The sequence below is a fragment of the Bufo bufo genome, chromosome 5 (genome assembly GCF_905171765.1).
Source record: "Bufo bufo chromosome 5, aBufBuf1.1, whole genome shotgun sequence".
Taxonomy (NCBI): Eukaryota; Metazoa; Chordata; class Amphibia; order Anura; family Bufonidae; genus Bufo; species Bufo bufo.
In genome coordinates this window covers 288,808,325-288,829,284 of record NC_053393.1, presented here as the reverse complement: position 1 = coordinate 288,829,284, position 20,960 = coordinate 288,808,325, and the positions used below count along the sequence as shown (strand labels likewise).

General features: G+C 46.0%; 1 protein-coding gene across 1 annotated transcript in view; it reads left to right on the top strand.

Moving 5' to 3' along the window:
- RPRD1A (regulation of nuclear pre-mRNA domain containing 1A) overlaps positions 1-20,960 on the top strand; it is a 478,282-nt gene that overhangs the window by 139,662 nt on the left and 317,660 nt on the right. Inside the window, exon 3 of the mRNA XM_040432354.1 lies at positions 4,706-4,812. Coding sequence (XP_040288288.1) covers positions 4,706-4,812 — 107 coding nt within the window. The remainder of the gene's footprint in view (positions 1-4,705; positions 4,813-20,960) is intronic.

Sequence of the window (20,960 nt, the reverse complement as noted above, 5' to 3'; positions counted from 1 at the left end):
GTAAATAATTAAATCTATCCGCAAAACACGGACATCGGCGATGTGCATTCCGCATTTTGCGGTCCGCACATCGCCAGCACTTAATAGAAAATGCCTTTTCTTGACAAGAATAGGACATGTTCTATAATTTTCGGGATCGGAATTGCGGACCCGGAAGTGCGGATCCGCAATTCCGGATCCTGGCAGCACATAGTGCTGCCCCATAGAAATTAATGGGTCCGCAATTCCGTTCCGCAAAATGCGGAACGAAATTGCGGACGTGTGAATGGACCCTTACAGTGCTTTATAATTTTTTACATCAATCGCGCATGTTTGATTTTTCTTCCCCACAATTCAATAGCCGTATATTTTTACATTTTCAGTTCCAATAGCCCTATGAGGGCTTATTTTCTGCGGGACAAGATGCGCTCTTAATGGCGTCATTTAAAGGGAACCTGTCATCAACTTTATGCTGCCCATACTAATGGTAGCATAAAGTAGAGACAGGTGAGTTGATATCAGCGGTCTGTCATTTAAAAGTTAAAAATAAATGGTTGCCGAGAACCAACATCACAATCATTGCAGACTGGGCCTGGAAAAGAGTCACGGCCACCTGAGAAGAGTCATGGTTATTCATAAATTCCTGCTCTCCCTGCCCACCTGCTGTTCATTGACAGGCTTCTACCTAGTTTTCTCCCTTTCTCTCTAGCAGGGCCGGACTGGCCTACCGGGATCCCGGGAAATTTCCCGGTAGGCCGCCGGCCCTGGGGCCGCTTTAAGATGTGCCTGCACTTTTTCGGCGGCCGGCGGGCCAAACCCGAAAGCTAGCCTCTGATGTAGTCTTGGCCGGTGGGTGGAGCTGAGCAGGCCGGCCTCCGTGGAAGCGGCACTGCTCCCTCCGACCGCCTGGTGTCGCTCTGAGCGGCAGCCCGTGATCCTCCTGGCCCGGCCTGGCTGACTGTCCTGTGTGTGGCCGCCCCTCTCTTCCTGCAAGTGGCCTCAGGCTCCCGCCGCCTCACCAGATTCAATATGCCGGGCCCAGGCCGCAGACCGGAAGCAGAGCCCGACCCCTGTGTATGCCTCCGTCACAGATGTAAACAGCCCTGGGGGTAAGAAGGGGCCAGGCTGTGCCCACATGTGACTGTGCAGGCTGTCAGGGTTATGTAGTGTATATTATTTACATACAGTCTTACTACATAACCCTGACAGCCTGCACAGTCACATGTGGGCACAGCCCTGGCATCCAATACATATCACAGAGAGCTATATTGTGCATTATAAGCTATACTGCACAGTATAGCTCTCTGTGACATGTATTGGATGCCAGGGCTGTGCCCACATGTGACTGTGCAGGCTGTCAGGGTTATGTAGTGTATACTATTAGTTTACATACAGTCTCCAGTTTACAGGAATCTCCAGGAGTGACATCAGCTGGGCAGATCCGCTTCTAGGATCTGGGCTCCATGGGCCCTCTGTAGCCCTCACATGCTTCTTTATGCATCAAAGCAAGGAGATTGGGGCAGTTGACAGCAGGGCTCTGGCTGGAGGTAGCACTTTGTGAAAGGTTGTCACACAGGTTGTCAGGGGCTGGGAGTGGAGAACATCTTGGTGTTTAACCTGGTGTCACTGTCCTGTACAAAGGATCTGCTGGGCATGGTGCCTCCACAGAGGGCAGGGAATCAGATTGACTGAGGAGGGCTTGTACTTTGGAGAAGAATATGTGGCTTCATGTGACAGAGCAGAGGAATCGCACAGAAGAGTGTGTGGATGAGGATACGTTGTGTCTCCAGGAGCTCTGCCCCTGACATCTCCAAGTGACAGACACTGCTGGACCCCCCCTGGCACCCTGCACACATTATAAATGCTCAGTATAGCTTTCCCTGATATGTATTGGATGCCAGGGCCATGCCCACATGTGGCGAGTGGCGGTACATTATACACAGCAGCACGGTGTCCGGTACTCACACAAAGACGTGGTAGACAAATGCCCAACCCCGGGGTCTCTCCAGCACGTTGCACAGGTAGTTATGCAGCCTCCGGTACTTCACGTTCCTCCGGCAGCTCTGGCTGCTGTTGTACGACAGCGGCCTCCCCAATAAGCTCATGCAAGCTCCCTGCTTCCCCCGGCGGCTCTCCTGCAAGCCCCCTCCCGGTCCCACACCGCTGCCCCTGCCAGTGTCACTGGTGCCCAGGAGAAGCAGCCCGTCCCCTCTACTGGAGTTCAACAGCACCCTGTTGCCCCGACCCGGCTCCACATCTTTCATGCCGTAGTAACGGTCCCTGCCCCTGCCTTTACCTCCAGAACTGCTTTTTATCCAGAGCCTCCCACATCACCTCCACTATGGTTGCGGGACATGGCATCACCGGCGTGGGCACAGAGGGCTCCGGGTGCATGCACAGAGCAGACCTGGGGACAGGGTGGCAGCGCTTCCTGGCTTCAGACTGTCAGATCTGATCACAAGTTGGCACCAGCCATACAGGAAGGCTCTGTGTGCAGGGTGCCAGGGGGGTCCAGCAGTGTCTGTCACTTGGAGATGTCAGCGGCAGAGCTCCTGGAGACACGACGTATCCTCATCCACACACTCTTCTGTGCGATTCCTCTGCTCTGTCACATGAAGCCACATATTATTTTCCAAAGTACAAGCACTCCTCAGTCAATCTGATTCCCTGCCCTCTGTGGAGGCACCATGCCCAGCAGATCCTTTGTACAGCACATTGACACCAGGTTACACACCAAGATGTTCTCCACTCCCAGCCCCTGACAACCTGTGTGACAACCTTTCACAAAGTGCTACCTCCAGCCAGAGCCCTGCTGTCAACTGCCCCAATCTCCTTGCTGTGATGCATAAAGAAGCATGTGAGGGTTACAGAGTGCCCATGGAGCCCAGATCCTAGAAGCTGATCTGCCCAGCTGATGCCACTCCTGGAGAGTCCCTTGCTGCTTTCTGTACAGGAGGGGACAGTGATCACACAGCTCTCTGCATCCAGCAGGCTGCTCAGCCTCCACACAGGCAGCTCCCAGCAGTCTACTGTGCCTTCATACATAGAAGCCTGGAGGTCACTTCCAGGCAGCTGAAACTCCATGCATGATGGTTAGAGTGGCTGTGAGAAGCTTGGAGCCCACCACCTCCAGGCAGCTGCACTTCAACAACTTTTCCAGGAGAATCCAGCAACTCTGTGACAGCAGGAAGGGGTTGCCAGTCACTCACTTGTCCCTGTGCAGCCTGCAGCTCCAGTCCTTCTCCTGGTGCTGCTGCTGACATACATTCAAGGGGGACAGAAGGGGAAGGGGGGTGAGGAAGAGGGGGAAGGCCAGGTACTTACAGGAGGACTATATCTGAGTATAAATTAAAGGGGTTGTTCGGGTTCAGAGCTGAACCCGGACATACCTCCATTTTCACCCAAGCAGCCCCCCTGACTTGAGCATCGGAGCAGTTCATGCTCCAATGCTCTCCTTTGCCCTGCGCTAAATCGCGCAGGGCAAAGGCATTTTTTGAAGATCTGGTGACGTACCGGGGCTCTCCATGGGGCTGCCAGGAAACCCAGTGACGTCACCGTCACTGATGGCTGGGATTTAGCGCTGCCCTAGCCAGTAAAACGGTAATATGAACAATGGGGTTCTACAAAAGAGCTATTGTGGGGGAAAGTTCATATTCGTGTTTACACACGTGTTTTAAAATGAATGCTTTCCCCTTTTATAAACAGGTAAATAATGACGCAATGCTGTGGGGCTGGTATGCAACTTTTTCCAGGGCTGGTTTTTATCCCCAGTCCGGCCCTGCTCTCTAGGAGAGAACTGCCGATCATCAGCAGATGGATGGGGAGAGCAGGAGAGTATGAATAACCATGACTCAAGTAGATTTGACTCTTTTCAATGCCTGAGCTGCAATGATTATGATGTTGGTTCTCAGCAACCACTTTTATCTCATGAGTGACACACAGCTGAAATAAGCATTTATGTCACTATTTTATGCTGCCCTCAGTGAGGTCAGCATAAAGTTGATGACAGGTTCCCTTTAATTACCATAAACGGGTAAAATTGAAAAAAAAAGACACAATTTCGCCAAGGCTTTTTTGGGTTTTTGATATAACCACTGTGTGCTAAAAATATTAAAAAAATAAAAACCTTTTGAAAAAAAAAGCAACATTTTCTTTTCATCACCATTTTCTGAAAGCCATAACTTTTTTTTATATTTCTGTCTACAGAGCTGTATGAGAGCTTGCCAAATCCTGTGTTTTTATTTTCTTTCTCTTACAACGTACACTGTGCAGAAAAAAATATTTAAATAGTTCAGACATTTTCAGATTCAGCAATACCTATGTTTATTTTTTTTGTTTATTTTTATATGTAAAATTGGGAAAGAAGGGTGATTTGAATGTTTTATTGTCATAAAAGTTAACATTTTTTTATTTCACGCTCGTGTGAAAGAGGCCTTACAGGCAGTTTACCATGACAGGCCTGGGAACCTTCAGCAGGCCCCAGGCTATCATGGTTACTGATGGAGATTTCACTGTGGGAGCTCCGATTGCTATTGAATGCGGCAACTGAGGGGTCAAATGACCGGCTTTGACGTGTCCGCTGGGTGCCTGCTGTATTATACAGCTGGCACCTGCCATGTATGGAGTGGGCGTGCAGTGGGTAAGTTATTATCCTTTGAAAAGGCTAGTGAAATGTATATTATATATTTGTAGAATAATGGAATATTGTTTCCTTTTTTTGACACAGTGAAGTAGATGAAGGCTGCAAGAAGCACTTAGGCCGAGTATTATCTATTTGGGAAGAAAGGGCTGTCTATGAAAATGATATCCTGGATAACCTGAAGACTGCTTTGTGTAAGTAGAAATTACTTACCTCAACACACATTTTATTATAATAAATCTTAAGAGTGCTGTCCACACTTTACTGTGGATTTTTGTGTTGCAAATCTGGAACATTGTATAGTACCAGCAAAGTTGATGAACCATTCACAACATCTGGCGAACATGTATCTCAAATGCCGGGTTTTTAGAGATGAGTGAAGTTTTCAATTATTCGATTCAGACCTTTTGCCAAATTTTTCAAAAAATTCAATTTGAATTCATTCAGCACGAAGAGTTTTTATAAATCAGCTGTTTCCTGGCCTGCAGGGAGAGTGTATCTCGGTGTACATCGCTGTGCATTGCAAAAACATGCATAACTACTGGTACTGAAACAGTTACTGTGTGTCACACTTCACTTATTTGGTCAGTTGCGGCTCAAAAACTGATCAAATAAGGCTACTTTCACACTAGCGTTTGGGTGTCCGCTTGTGAGCTCCGTTTGAAGGGGCTCACAAGCGGCCCCGAACGCATCCGTACTGCCCTAATGCATTCTGAGTGGACGCGGATCCGCTCAGAATGCATCAATCTGGCAGCGTTCAGCCTCCGCTCCGCTCAGCAAGCGGACACCTGAACGCTGCTTGTAGCGTTCGGGTGTCCGCCTGGCCGTGCGGAGGCAAGCGGATCGGTCCAGACTTACAATGTAAGTCAATGGGGACGAATCCGTTTGAAGATGACACAATATGGCTCAATCTTCAAACGGATCCGTCCCCCATTGATTTTCAATCTAAAGTCTGGACGGATCCGTTCAGGCTACTTTCACAATTAGATTTTTTTTTAAACTATAATGCAGACGGATCCGTTCTGAACGGATCCAAACGTCTGCATTATAGGAGCGGATCCGTCTGTGCAGACATCAGATGGACCCGCTCTGAACGGTAGTGTGAAAGTAGCCTAACTGAAGTGAGATCCTTACAGGTCATTGTTAGCGTCAATTGTAATGTACTTAACCGTGCAGTGGCCCAAGATTCTACTATAGAGTGAAAGATCAGTCTCATTTTACACCATCTGCTGATTCCACATAGATTGCTAGAGAACCTGTTCTATTACATGCTGATTCAAGTAGTGGCCCCATGACAGAGTGGAAAGGTTGTCAGCAGTAAGTTTGTGTTGACGTCATTGTTTATTTTTCCCCTTCTTCTGATCCGCCAGAAGAACAACCCCGGAAAAACGGATCCTGTCTTTTGAGCATCCGCCTTTACACGGTGAGTATTTGGTCAGTAATTGATCAGTATTGGTAAGGCCAAAATCAGGATTGGGTCCAAACGAGAGATGAAACTTAATGGTTATATTTGCATGTCTTCTGTGTTTTGAACCCACTCCTGCTTTTGGCTTCCAAATCATGAATAAATCCCGATGCCAAATACTGATCGTGTGATAGAGGCCTTATGGATGCATCCATTGTGTTTTTCATTTCTTCTGACAGATCAGAAGAAGGGTAAAAAAAACTGTGATGTCAACAAGGCCAATCAGGGATGGCAAGAGGAATCAACACAGTGGCCCGGTCACTGAGTGGTAAGTGTGGCAACAGCATGAGGAGTCAACATAGTGGCCCAGTCACTGAGTGGTGAGGGTGGCAACAGCATGAGAAGTCAACATAGTGGCCTGGTTACAGAGTGGGGAGGTGGGGGGCAGTAGGAGAAGATGGCAGCAAAGGCAGCAGGTACAGTACAGACCAAAAGTTTGGACACACCTTCTCATTCAAAGAGTTTTCTTTATTTTCATGACTATGAAAATTGTAGATTCACACTGAAGGCATCAAAACTATGAATTGACACATGTGGAATTATATACATAACAAACAAGTGTGAAACAACTGAAAATATGTCATATTCTAGGTTCTTCAAAGTAGCCACCTTTTGCTTTGATTACTGCTTTGCACACTTTTGGCATTCTCTTGATGAGCTTCAAGAGGTAGTCCCCTGAAATGGTTTTCACTTCACAGGTGTGCCCTGTCAGTTTTAATAAGTGGGATTTCTTGCCTTATAAATGGGGTTGGGACCATCAGTTGAGTTGAGGAGAAGTCAGGTGGATACACAGCTGATAGTCCTACTGAATAGACTGTTAGAATTTGTATTATGGCAAGAAAAAAGCAGCTAAGTAAAGAAAAAACGAGTGGCCATCATTACTTTAAGAAATGAAGGTCAGTCAGTCAGCCGAAAAATTGGGAAAACTTTGAAAGTAAGGGCTATTTGACCATGAAGGAGAGTGATGGGGTGCTGCGCCAGATGACCTGGCCTCCACAGTCACCGGACCTGAACCCAATCGAGATGGTTTGGGGTGAGCTGGACCGCAGAGTGAAGGCAAAAGGGCCAACAAGTGCTAAGCATCTCTGGGAACTCCTTCAAGACTGTTGGAAGACCATTTCAGAGGACTACCTCTTGAAGCTCATCAAGAGAATGCCAAGAGTGTGCAAAGCAGTAATCAAAGCAAAAGGTGGCTACTTTGAAGAACCTAGAATATGACATATTTTCAGATGTTTCACACTTGTTTGTTATGTATATAATTCCACATGTGTTAATTCATAGTTTTGATGCCTCCATAGTCATGAAAATAAAGAAAACTCTTTGAATGAGAAGGTGTGTCCAAACTTTTGGTTTGTACTGCATGTGGCTGTGGTGGGTGACAGAATCAGAATAGTGGCTGAAGCACGTGGCCAGAAGTAAAGGGCCATTTTTCACAATGTTCTGATGTAGCAGCACACTGCAGTCAGAACATTGCTGCCAGAATGATCTAGTCTGATGCATCAGGAACAGGCATGGAAAATCTGGCTCATCCACGCCTGATTCATCTTTAGAAAAGTTAATCTCTAAACACCCACTCTAATGCCACACTACTGGCTGGGCAGGAAAGCTTGTAGGTGGGTGGAGAAAAGTGCTCATTAGAGACTCAAGACTTTAAAGGGGTTGTCCCATGAAAAATATAGCCACTGAGTTATTCAATAAATTCTATCTGTATAGCGCCAACTGTTTTTTTTTCTTATTTCTTTGATCTGTTTACTGAAAAAGCCGCACATGCTCAGTTTCATCCTTCAACTGCCTCCTGAGCTGTGATAGGGAAAGCATGGACACACACCCTTAGCAGCAGCAGAAAAGACACTCAGCGACTACATAGGATGTCTCGATTCTAGTTGAGTTTATCATCCCTCTCAGCAGGTGGAAAAAATGCCCCCATTTTGACCCGGTAGCGAGGGTCTAACATCGTGGAGAGTCAGTTGTCAGCCCTCCTCTAAATGGGGATAATGTGGCTGTGACAAGACAAGCAACTCAGCATGCATTTGGCCATTTGCACAAGGGAATCGGATGGACTTCCTGCCTCCATCTCCACTGCATACTGCCATGGTCTGTCGGGGTCATCTGCCTGGGTTTCCGCATCGCCTTCTAGCTCCCCATGCTCCTCCTGTTCCTCTTGTGTCACTTAGTAACATAATGCTGAAAAAAGACATCTGTCCATCCAGTCCATCAAGGCAAAAAAAAAAACTCTGTGAGGTAGAAGCCAATTTTCCTCACTTTAGGGGAAAAAAATTCCTTCCCGACTCCAATCAGGCAATCAGAATAACTCCCTGGATCAACAACCTATTTCTAGTAACTATAACCTGTAATATTATTACACTCCAGAAATATATCCATGCCCCTCTTGAACTCTTTTAGTGAATTGACCATCACCACCTCCTCAGGCAGAGTGTTCCATAGTCTCATTGCTCTTACCGTAAATAATTCTCTTCTATGTTTGTGTGCAAAGGTTCTTTCCTCTAGATGCAGAGGATGTCCCCTCATCACAGTCACAGTTCAGGGGATATATAGATGATGGGAGAGATCTCTGTACTGACCCTTGATATATTTATACATAGTTATTTGTGGTCGGATCGGTTATCAGAAAGGTGAACCTAACTTATCTAACCCCATCTACTACAAGCAGTAGAGTTATGCCATAACTGCTGTGGAAGGGCAGCCCAAAGTGGGCCACCCTAATGTGAAGTGACTGTAAGATGGTGTGGGTGGGTGGGTGAAATCAGCTGAATCGGCGTCAGCCTGGGCCCACAGGTGCCTATAAATAGCCTAGTAATCAGCCAGCCTGGGCCCACAGGTACGTATGAATAGCCTTGTAATCAGCCTCCCCTCCCACAAATGCAGCAATATCTTGCTTATACTTGTGGTCAGATCGGCTATCAGAAAGGTGAACCTAACCTATCTAACCCCATCTACAACAAGCAGTAGAGTTATGCCATAACTGCTGTGGAAGGGCAGCCTAAAGTGGCCAAAAAGAGCAGACCTTAGTTTAGAGTAAATATATACATACCGTTACGACACCCACTTTTGAACGAAAAGACCTTTCACGATGAAGGTGCGGAATATACCGTATAGAACACAGTGACTTCCATCTACCTTACCTCTTTGTCTTGTGCACCGCCACATCGTTCTTGGAGATGGTTAATGCTGATGCGATTGAAAGAGTGGCAGGTAACCAGAAACTATTTACTCCTATGTTGACTAACATATGACCATATAACGAGAAGGTCTGAATCCTGAGAGCTGCAGACTGAAACAAACAATGGTGAATCTGTTGAAAGGGCCTAAATGAACTCCAACCATTCGCCAAGGGCCCTGATAGGACACCAACTGTTCCTGGTGGCAAAATACTTCACCTCTACTTATTCCCCAGGCCACACTTTTTATTTTATTTTTTATAAAGGACCCAAAAGTTAGAACATGGCGTATGCCGTCTTACTCTAGTAGTAGATTAAGTGAAATATGTAAACTCACCAGGCCTGGGGAACCATAAACAGGAATACATGCTTAATTCGATTAACGAGCTAATGTTGCCTGTAATAAGGACAGAACGTACACACCATACCTGCAGTTGTGACAGAAATAAGCTTAAGGTCGCGATAAACTATGTATGCTGCGCCTGTAGTCGTGATAGGATTTGTCGTGTCTGTAGACGTGACAGACTTTATAAATTGTGCCTTATTACTGTACCTCCTACTGGAAGACAGACCGATACCCAGGACTTAGGCCGGACACCAACACCCTCAGCCCGAATTTGTAGATGAAGTAAGCATGCCTGGGAGAAGGTGATGTCCGCAAAGACAGGCTCGGGATGACGGCTTATAAAGAAAACAAAGATTTTCCTTTTAGACCCAACAACCTAGAAAATTAAAAAGTTTGAGAAAACAATAATGTGAGTGAGGCTCTAATGGCACGAGCCACCACAAGAAAAATTGTATTGCGAGCCACAGATGACAGAGCCATGCGAGCGGGTCTGAAGGCAGAAAAAGACATGGAACCTACTTGTGGTGGGACCACGCAGCCGGCCTCGAATGGCGGAGTTTGTGTGTGTAAAATTTAAACGGAGAAGCCATGCGCGGGAGACTCTAATGGCTGAGCCATGCGTGAGGGACTCTAATGGCGGAGTCATATGTGTCCATGCATGAGAGACTAATAGTGGAGTCATATGTGTAAAACTAAAATGGAGAAGCCATGCGTGAGAGACTCTAATGGCGGAGTCATGCGTGAGAGACTCTAATGGCGGAGCCATGCGTGAGAGACTAATGGCGGAGTCATATGTGTAAACCTAAAACTGAGAAGCCATGCGTGAGAGACTCTAATGGCGGAGCCATGCTTGAGAGACTCTAATGGCGGAGTCATATGTGTAAAACTAAAACGGAGAAGCCATGCGTGAGGGACCCTAATGGCGGAGTCCTACGTGAGAGACTAATGGCGGAGTCCTACGTGGCGGATTATTATTATTAAATATATATATATTTTTTTAAATATAAACCACTTATGCAGCATTAGTATGACTTGTGGACTCGCATAACCATGACCCTCTCCGACAATAACCTAGGACGCTAACCAGCCTACAACCATATTGTACACCTAACGAACATGAAGAATGGTCATCGGGTCCCCGAAGCCATGAGGCCCCCCGAAACCAAGAGACTGAACTGGATGACCTTACAGTGACGATAAGTAATTACAACGTGAGCCATACCTAAAGGAAAATGCATAGACATTAGTGATCTGAACCACGTGCATAAACGAAACATTAAACCAACCGCGAAATTGAAACAGATGGGAGAAAAACAAGAGCCAGAGGCATTGCAGTTCGCTAAGAAAAGACCCTTGTCGTGACAAACAAATGAACAACTGTGAAAACATAGTAGGAACTTACTCCTATTGGCCCACTGATCGCTAGGGAGTTATTTGGTTAACTGGAGCAGGGGACCAATCTGAGTGAATGCGAACCAGAAGTAAAGGAGACCAGTCTAAGTGAATGCATAGCAGGACTAAAGAACACCACAAATATATATATATATATATATATATTTTTTTTTTTTTCTTTCTTCTTCTTTTCGAAGTGAACAGAAAAGGTAGACCTATGGAATGTGACAAACCACTGAGGAAAGAAACGTAAGCCTGAAAAGAAAGCCGCTATGTTTATAGGAAGAGCAGTATCAGAGGGGTGTGCTGGTTGCCCTGGTAAGAATACTGAGTAACCATAATGTAGCAATGAAAAGAAATGCAGCTTTAAGTGGAAGCAGAGTATAACACATAATGTAAGAACAAGTGGGTGAATGCAGCTCTGGATGCGAGTGGTGCCTAAAAACATGGTATGGGCACAGCTCTGAGTATGAGCATGAAGAGCATGGTATAAAGCAGATCACCTGCATGGACTAACTAACACCATGTGCCTAAATAACCCCCTTGGAAACCTTATGTACGGCCGGCAGAAGGAAGCCACCGCCTATGATCTGCTCCTCCTGACCGAGCCTAGTACTCCCACCCCTGATCCCTGCCTAACTAACGGCACGGCGGCCCGTGTCAGACTTTATTGAAGATGAGGAGCGGGGACACGGTGTCCCCTGTACCTTTACACATAGCCACGTGGGGAGCTCACGCTGCTCCCTGGCAGAGTGCACCAGTGCGGGGGAGCCCCCGCCTCAGCCAGGGGCCGACCCACCGCCGGCTGGACACCCGTACCTCGTGGGGAGCAGCGTAGCTCCCTGGCAATGTGCACCGGGGTAGGGGGAGCCCTTCCTTTACCATGGGCCCCACCCCCCGCCGGTTTGAATCGTGTGCCGCGTGGGGAGCCGCACAGCTCCCTGGCAGAGTGCACCAGTGCGGGGGAGCCCCCCCTTCAGCCAGGGGCCGACCCACCGCCGGCTGGACACTCGTACCGAATGGGGAGCAGCGCAGCTCCCTGGCAATGTGCACCGGGGCAGGGGGAGCCCTTCCTTTGCCAAGGGCTCCGCCCCCCACCAGTTTGAATCGTGTGCTGCGTGGGGAGCCGCACAGCTCCCTCCGATCCTACCATGAATACCAGCGCCCTCCTGAGACATTCTGCCGTCGCCCAGCCGTGAGGAGCCTCCACACCATGCTGCTGTATCCTAGAGCTGACTCAGAGGTAGTGAAATCAGCTGAATCGGCGTCAGCCTGGGCCCACAGGTGCCTATAAATAGCCTAGTAATCAGCCAGCCTGGGCCCACAGGTACGTATGAATAGACTTGTAATCAGCCTCCCCTCCCACAAATGCAGCAATATCTTGCTTATACTAGATCTCCCCTTAGTCGTCTTTTTTCTAAAGTGAATAACCCTAATTTTGATAATCTTTCTGGGTACTGTAGTCCAGCCTTTTCAGTTATTACTATAGTTGCCCTTCTCTGAACCCTCTCCAGCTCTGCTATGTCTGCCTTGTTCAAAGGAGCCCAGAACTGCACACAGTACTCCATGTGTGGCTTGCGCAGATGAACCACCTCTTTCTGTATAGAATTCCTGGGCATTGATCTCTTCCGCCAGTTCAGCCCCCACGGGGTCAGGTGGCTGTGAAATGTAAGCGCCCCATCTCCTGTCCCCTGGCCAGCCAGATTTATCAGCATATGCTCCAGGACGTGAAGAAGTGGAATTACATAATTCATCCATTAGTCCTGGCGACTGACAAATAAAGTGGCCTCCTCAAAGGGCCTGAATAAATGGCAGGTATCACGCATGAGCTGCCACGGGCTAACATCGAAGTTACGGAGGGGAGTACCCCTGTCTGTCTGCATCATCAAGAAATCGGTCAAAGCGCTCTGCTCATATAGTTGGTCCAACATGGGGAGGGTTGAATTCCAACGTGTGAAAACTTTTCATATGACGCAATGTTGGGTAACACCAGTCTGCCTGTGCAGCTCAAGGAGGGCATGTTTTGGCGTCTTACTTTCAATTTGTAACATGTGCAGCAGCCATTTTAGAAAAAATCAGATTCGTTACAACGAAGCGCAAGGAAATTCAGATTCGGCGAATAAAATTTTTCCTGAAATTCAGATCGAATTCCACTTTAACTTCAATTAATTTAACACTACTGGTTTTTCAAGATGATGCCTGCTCAGCAGCTGAGCGGATACCACAGCAGACACCTGGAGGGAGAGTTTGTGATCGGTGATAATGCTGATCACGGACTTTTAAGGCCCCTTTCACATAGGGCTGCAGTAAACGATTATTTTAGCAATCGAGTATTCTATCGATTATTTTTACGATTAATCGTGTACTCTAATAAGGAAAAGCTTCTTAAAATAACATATTGCTTTATAAAAACAATATTTTTTATTTGTGACAGGGGTATAGCAAATAATTGCACACATGTAAGGCTTCTTTCACAGCTGCAATATACATTCTGTCAGAAGAACAGCCAGCCAGAATGTACCATATCGGGTACACTGTAGCTGGATACTGCCAGCTGCTGCAGTGATTGACTGTAATGGGGTCCGACCATGTTACAGCATTTAAGCTGGGTTTTGGCCGGAGAAAAAAAAAAAAAGCTTTGGATGATACCCAGCATGTATGCAGGAACATGGCCAGATGGCCTTGGACCACATTATAGTCAATGAGAGCATATAGCTGGTTGTATCCAGCAATACCCAATATGGTATACTCCAGCAGGGTGTTCTTCTGCCAGAATGTGTATCTAAGGCTACATCTAAAGCAACGTATGTTGTGAACTCCATCAGTCTGTTCTGGTGGAGGAACAGACTGCCAGAGTTCACTGGCTGCATCTGTGGGAATCCAGCTATGACAGATGATCTGTTATAGCTGGATGCCCATTGACTATAATGGGGATCCACCCAAAAAATGCTGCTCAGTGACATAGCATTTTGTGGCTGGACTCCGGCCAGTTTCCAGATGATTAGAGTCCCAGTGTTCATACTGCAATGTGAACCTGGCCTAAGCTGTTATTGAAACCTAAATAAAATGGTCAAATTACTTTATAAAAGCAAAATTCAAATAAAAAATGATAAATTACTTAAAAAAATATAAGTAAACAAAGTAGTAAGACATAAACCTTGCCTTACCCTTTATGTTTTTCAACTCTGAAGACTTTCAGGCAACTTTAGTTCTGACAGTCTTGCACACATCAGTACTTTTTTCTTCTAAGGCTTTCTGACATTTTTAGAAGGCAAAAACAAAAGCTATGGGGGGAGAACAGATTTATCAAAAGTGGTGTAAAGGAAAACTGGCTTAGTTTCCCAATAGCAACCAATCAGATTCCACCTTTCATTTTCCAAAGGAGCTCTGTAAAATAAAAGGTGGAATCTGATTGGTTGCTAAACCAGTTGACCTTTACACCAGTTTGGATAAATCTATCTCCTGAATGGTGCATATGGTATATTTACATATGGTAAAGTGCATGTAAGCTTGCATGAACCAGCTTACCCTAAAGCAGGGATCAGCAACCTCCGGCACTCCAGCTGTCCAGGAACTGCAACTCCCAGAATGCTTAAATCACTTCTATACGAGTTAGACGAACAGAGCATGTTTGCATGCAGAGAGGGGTAGTTTCACAGCAGCTGGAGTGCCAAAGGTTGCTGATTCGTGGCCCAAATGATCATTTGGCGATTGCAATGAATAAAAGTGAGCACATCCATGCTCAGAACTGAGGCTGGCCCAGGCTGGCTTTGATGCTATGTTTCCACCTGCAGAAAACAGACGCTCTGATGGCGTGGAAGTTGCTGGAATACACAGAAAGGACTTTGGCAGCTTTGCTAGTACTGGATAGCGTGTTTCATTTGTTTTCAACCATGACAGCGGATTCTCTTTCTTTTATACGGGATGTTCTCCAAAGTACATCTAGACCTCATTCTGCACAAATTTACTTAACTGCTGCTCCTTATCCTCTTCATCACTGGAGCTCGACTCTGATGATCCCAGTATGTTCTGGAGGAATGATGTGCCTGTGGCATAATCCTTGGCATGCTTTGCTGCAGCAGGGTTATTTTATTATTATTTATTTTATGCACTTATATAGCGCTACTATATTCTGCAGCGCTTTACAGACATTAGCATCCAACTGTTCCCAATGGGGCTCACAATCTAAGGTCCCTATCAGTATCTTCTTGTCCTCTTCTAGAAGAAGCTCCATCATGTTCACTGGGCCGTGTCATTTCCTTTTTGGCAACAAGTGCCATGGTCTGTACTGTGCTTTGGACCTTAAATGGTTTATCAGCAGACAAGAATTTAAGTTTCTTAACCTCTTGGGGACATATGACGTACCGGTACGTCATGTGTAGTTCCGATCACCGCCGCTCGGAAAATCAATCAGCTGGCAAAACCACAATTGCAAGTGACGTCTTTTAAAAAGGTATTTATTATTCAGGTGACAACACGTTTCGGAGTGAGGGTACCCTCACTCCGAAACGCGTTGTCACCTGAATAGTAAATACCTTTTCAAAAAACGTCACTCGCAATTGTGGTTTTGCGCCAAGAGGTATCATATCGTGTACGACCCCAGTACACAGCTTTTTACAGTACTCTATGTGACATTTGCCACTGGGCATTGTAGAGGACTTATGGCTAGCCTCCTGCCCTACGACTATGGCCCCGGGACATGTTGCCCAGTGTGACAGAACTGTACCGCATGTCTGGACTGTTGGTGGGACCGAACGCGGTCAGCGGTGTATGCTGGGGATTCTGTGGAGCTGGAATCGGATGCGCAGATACACGAACGCTGCTGACCCTTACCTTAAGCCATACTGAACTTTCAGCTCCAGAGACTAAGTCCCGTTCGAAGATGGGACTTAGTCGTTTTTCTGCATGAAATTGACCGACCGCACAGCCCAAATCTATGGAACTGTTTTGGGCAGGAAATTGTGCTTGCGGTCGGTCATAAAGGACTTCCACTTAACTTTTGATCCGCTGGAGGGATTTGTGTGATTTTTGGAAGTGTTTATGTTTCATGTATGCTGAGTTTAAATATGTAATTTTTATGGAGATGGAATGTATGGTTTTAAAGTTACAGTGTATGTTTAAAAACTGTATTTTTACTGTCTGTGATAGTTATGTTAATCCATAATTATATCCCAGACAGAAGGGAGGATTTTGTGTATTTGGGTGGTAATTCCTGCCCTATTGTTCCCACATGTGTATTCGTGATTTCCCTTTGTCCTGAGAAATAATTGAATTGCTCTTCGGGTGTCTCCAGGGCAGAGAGGAGGAAACCATGATGCATTGTGGGGACCTGCATAAATACGGGCGGGTAGCCCTCAATAAAGAGGTCAGCTCAGTTCCTGTTTTTCTAACCCTTCAAAACGCAGCCTTGTCTCGTTATTGGAGGGAATTGTTGTATCACGCTGGGGATTGCTATGCTCTGCATATTCCCTGGAGGAGAGATCTTTCCCACACGGTCCTAAATGCTGGAGGTTCATTCAGGGTGGAAGGAAGACGGCGCGGCTCCAGTTAAGCTACGGTGGTTGTGGTGTCCAGTGCGGTGCTTGTGGTCCTCGGCGCAAGCTAGGAAGCGTCCATTAACGGAAGGGGATCCGTTACACTCTACATCACTACTTTGGAGTGCTGGCAACTCCAAGGACTGAGAAGATACCGGCAGCACAACCCCCCTTCCTTCCCCCCGCCTTTGCGAGTGTTGTACTGACGCACACACAGCACCAGAAGGTGAGTATAACAATTGACACAGCATGCTCTCTTAAACTGGTACCCATAACTTACTACCCTATGAGCGCCTTGTTTCCCGTTTCTTTTGCCAATACAGAAGTATTGGAATGCATTGTAAAGGGGATCAGACCCCCAAAAGTTGGAGTCCCAAAGTGGGACAAAAAATAAAGTGAAAAAAAAGTTGAAAAAATAAAGTTTTCCCCCCCGAAAAATGGGGGTGTTAGTGTAAACTACAGAATCAGAGCCATAAATATTGTGTTTTGTTTGGCTGCTAACCCTTGCTTTGTAACTGAAAAAAAAATATTAAAATGGAAAATCTGCCAAAAAAGTGAAATTTTGAAATTTTCTCTATATTTTCCATTAATTCTTGTGGAACACCTAAAGGGTTAACAAAGTTTGTAAAATCAGTTTTGAATACCTTGATGGGTGTAGTTTCTAGAATGGGGTCATTTCTGGGTGGTTTCTATTATGTAAGCTTCACAAAGTGACTTCAGACCTGAACTGGTCCTTAAAAAGTTGGTTTTTGAAAATTTCTGAAAAATTTGAAGATTTAGTTCTAAACTTCTAAGCCTTGTAACGTCCCCAAAAAATAAAATGTCATTCCCAAAATGATCCAAACGTGAAGTAGACATATGGGGAATGTAAAATAATAACTATTTTTGTAGATATTACTATGTATTATAGAAGTAGAGAAATTGAAACTTAGAATTTTGCTATTTTTTCCAAATTTTTGGTAAATTTGGTATTTTTTTATAAATAAAAATGATTTTTTTTACTCCATTTTACCAGTTTCATGGAGTACAATATGTCATGAAAAAACAACCTCAGAATGGCCTGGATAAAGTTATTACCACATAAAGTGGCACTGGTCAGATTTGCAAAAAATGGCCTGGTCCTTAAGGTGAAAATGAGCCCGGTCCCTAAGGGGTTAAATATGGGATCCAGAATACCGGCAATTAGGGCAGTGTTTGAAGAGTCAGTTTGAAACGTAGACAGTTCTTGCCATCTTGTTGTGATCTGTTCTACCACATGAGCCTGGTATGACCTTAACGGTGCAGTCTCAAAAGCTAAACCCTGTATGGACTTCTTTAGGTTCTGCACTACCTGTGGAAGTGCAGAGAGGGTAACATACTTCTGGCCACTCAGAAACACCGTAGCTCCTTCAAATGGCTCAAGGGCCTGGCTTAGCTTCTCAATCAGGCTCCACTGTTCTGGCTTCAGATCAAGGTAGTGGTGTTTTCCTCTTGGAGTCACTTCTGGGTCTGAGAGAGCAGCAGTCACTGGCCATCTTTGTTCCTGCAGTTGTGATAACATGTGATAAGTGCTATTCCAGCACGTACTTACATCATCCACCAGCATGTGTTGTGGTGTGCCCATCTGCTGTTGCTTCTCCTTTAGCTTGGTGCATGCCAACTCACTCTTATTAAAATGCTCAACAAGGCATCTTACACAAGCCACACACTTAGATAGCTTTGTGGTTCTTCAGAGCGCTTTGCAAAACCAAGTTCAGGGTGTGGCCTGCACATTGCACCGATGCCCATCCGTGTTTTTCTTTTAAAATCTTCACTGCTGGGGCGTGGCCTGACGCAACATGGTGTGAGTCGCATGTGTGACCGCTCCTGCTGAAATCCTTAACAAACAGCCTGAGTACCTGCCAAACACACTCTGGACCCGCACGCGGGACGAAACACCCAGTGGGAAATTAAACAATATCCTCCAGTGTGCAGAAATATGCCCAGGAAGGGCAAACCGGCGTCCAGACCGGAGCGGGAGGTTTAGTTCCAACATGGCACTGGTGAGGAGGAGGGGGAGGACCTGCAGGACAGGAGGAGTCGCGGCATAGCTACTCGGCTCAGCAAATATGCCCGCACACCGGAGGGAGATAAAGAGTGGCACAGGGAGACAATGGCGCCTGATTTCTCGTCTGAAGATGAAGAGAAGTCCACAGATGATGAAAGGCAAGAAGATGTGATCCCAGCAAGGCTAACACCCAGTAGGCAAAAAAGGGAATGGCATAATTCCTCTGAAAAGGAGCCTACTTTAAAAAATGTCATGATGGCCGTGGCAAACTGCAATACCACTCTTAAATCATTATCCCTGGAAGTGGGAAGCTTGAAGGGAGTCTGTCACCTCCATATGGCCATATACAGAGCTTACATTGGCCTGTAGCACACCTATACATGAATGTTATGGTACCTTTGTCTTTAGACTTGCAGAAGCTGGAAAAACGAACTTTGATTGATATGCAAATGAGCACTCGCAAGTGCCCATGGGCGGCGTTCACTGTGTTGGTGCCCAGTCTGCCCTGCCTTTTTTCATTGTTCCCCCGCCCCAGCCTCTGCATATGCCCGCCCTCCTATTCCCGTGCGTCATCCTAAGGTTTGGCCGAGATCCCGCGACTGTGCACTGCCTCGCCTGGCCGGAGTATGCGCACTGCGCAAAACCAGCCGTTCGCCGGAGCGAGGCAGTGCACAGTCGCGGGATCTCGGCCGGACCTTAGGATGACGCAAGGGAATAGGAGGGCGGGCATAGGCAGAGGCTGGGGCGGGGAAACAATGAAAAAAGGCAGGGCAGCCTGGGCACCAACACAGTGAACACCTGTGCACTTGCGAGTGCTCATTTGCATATCAATCAAAGTTCGGTTTTGCAGCTTCTGCAAGTGTAAAGACAAAGACAAAGGTACCATTACATTCATGTATAGGTGTGCTATAGGGCAATGTAAGCACTGTATATGGCCATATGGAGGTGACAGACTCCCTTTAAGGGAAGATATGTCCTTTATAAGGAATGACCTACACAAAATTGCTGAAAGAACCACTGGAGAGTCAGACCTGGAAGATGTAACAGGGCCTCTCAAAATGGAGGCCAAGATAACAGTTCGAGATATAGATGTTTTGTCTGCCAAGACTGATGACTTAGAGAATAGGTTGCGGTGCAATAACATCAGAATTGTTGGTGTATCTGAGAAAGTGGAAGGTGTAAATGCCACCGATTACACAGAAAAATGGATATCTCAAAAGTTTCAAGACAAGGGACTATCACCCCTACATGCTGTGGAACGGGCACACAGAGTCCCCACTAGACCGCTCCCCCCTGGGAGACCACCATGCCCGATTTTATCTAAAATACTTCATTACAAGGACAGGGACACTATACTGAGACAAGCACGAGAACATCCGGATTTATCCATTAATGGTGTTCTAATATCGTTCTTTCCGGACTATTCCACTGAAGTCCAGAAAAAAAGGTCACGTTTCCTGGACATTAAACGGAGATTGCAGAACCTTCAAATACCTTACTCCATGCTATTCCTGTCAAAACTGGGAGTAGCGGCTATGGGGAACACACAATTTTTCGAAGATCCGGAGGATGAACTGAAGTGGTTGGATCTACCATAAGAATCAATTGAAGAAGGACGTCGGCACATGAAGTATAGAAGATTGGGAGGAACAGTTGATCTAACATTCTACTATGTTTGTCCCCCCTAAGGGGGTAATCGAGTTATTTTATTTCCTTCTCCTCCCCCATTTTCTATTTAGTACCTTTATGTTACAGTTTTGAGAAGGAGGGTCAATACCGTTACCGGAAGTATGGACCCCAAAAAGGAATTAATGGTTAGATTACAAGGCCTATTGCAGGGCAAATTGTTTGAAGTTTTCTAATTAGGAAGAAGTAAAGGGTGGGGGGGCACACTCCAGCATTGGTAAGATCTCAAGGGTCGAGCAAGGATCCAATGATATACAGTGGATATAAAAAGTCTACACACCACTTTTAAAATGTCAGGTTTGTGTGCTGTCAAAAAATGAGACAAAGGGAAAAAGTTCTGAAATTATTTATATCTTTAATGTGACCTATAAACTGTACCACCAATTGAAAAACAAACTGAAATATTTTAGGTGGAGGGAAAAACAAACAAAAAAAACACTAAAATAATGTGGTTGCATAAGTGTGCACACCCTCTTATAACTGGGGATGTAGCTGTGTTCAGAATTAAGCAATCACATTCAAAATCATGTTAAATAGGAGTCAGCATACACCTGCCATCATTTAAAGTTCCTCTGATTAACCCCAAATAAAGTTCATCTGCTCTAGTTGGTCTTTCCTGAAATTTTCTTAGTCGCATCCCACAGCAAAAGCCATGGTCCACAGAGAGCTTCCAAAGCATCAGAGGGATCTCATTGTTAAAAGGTATCAGTCAGG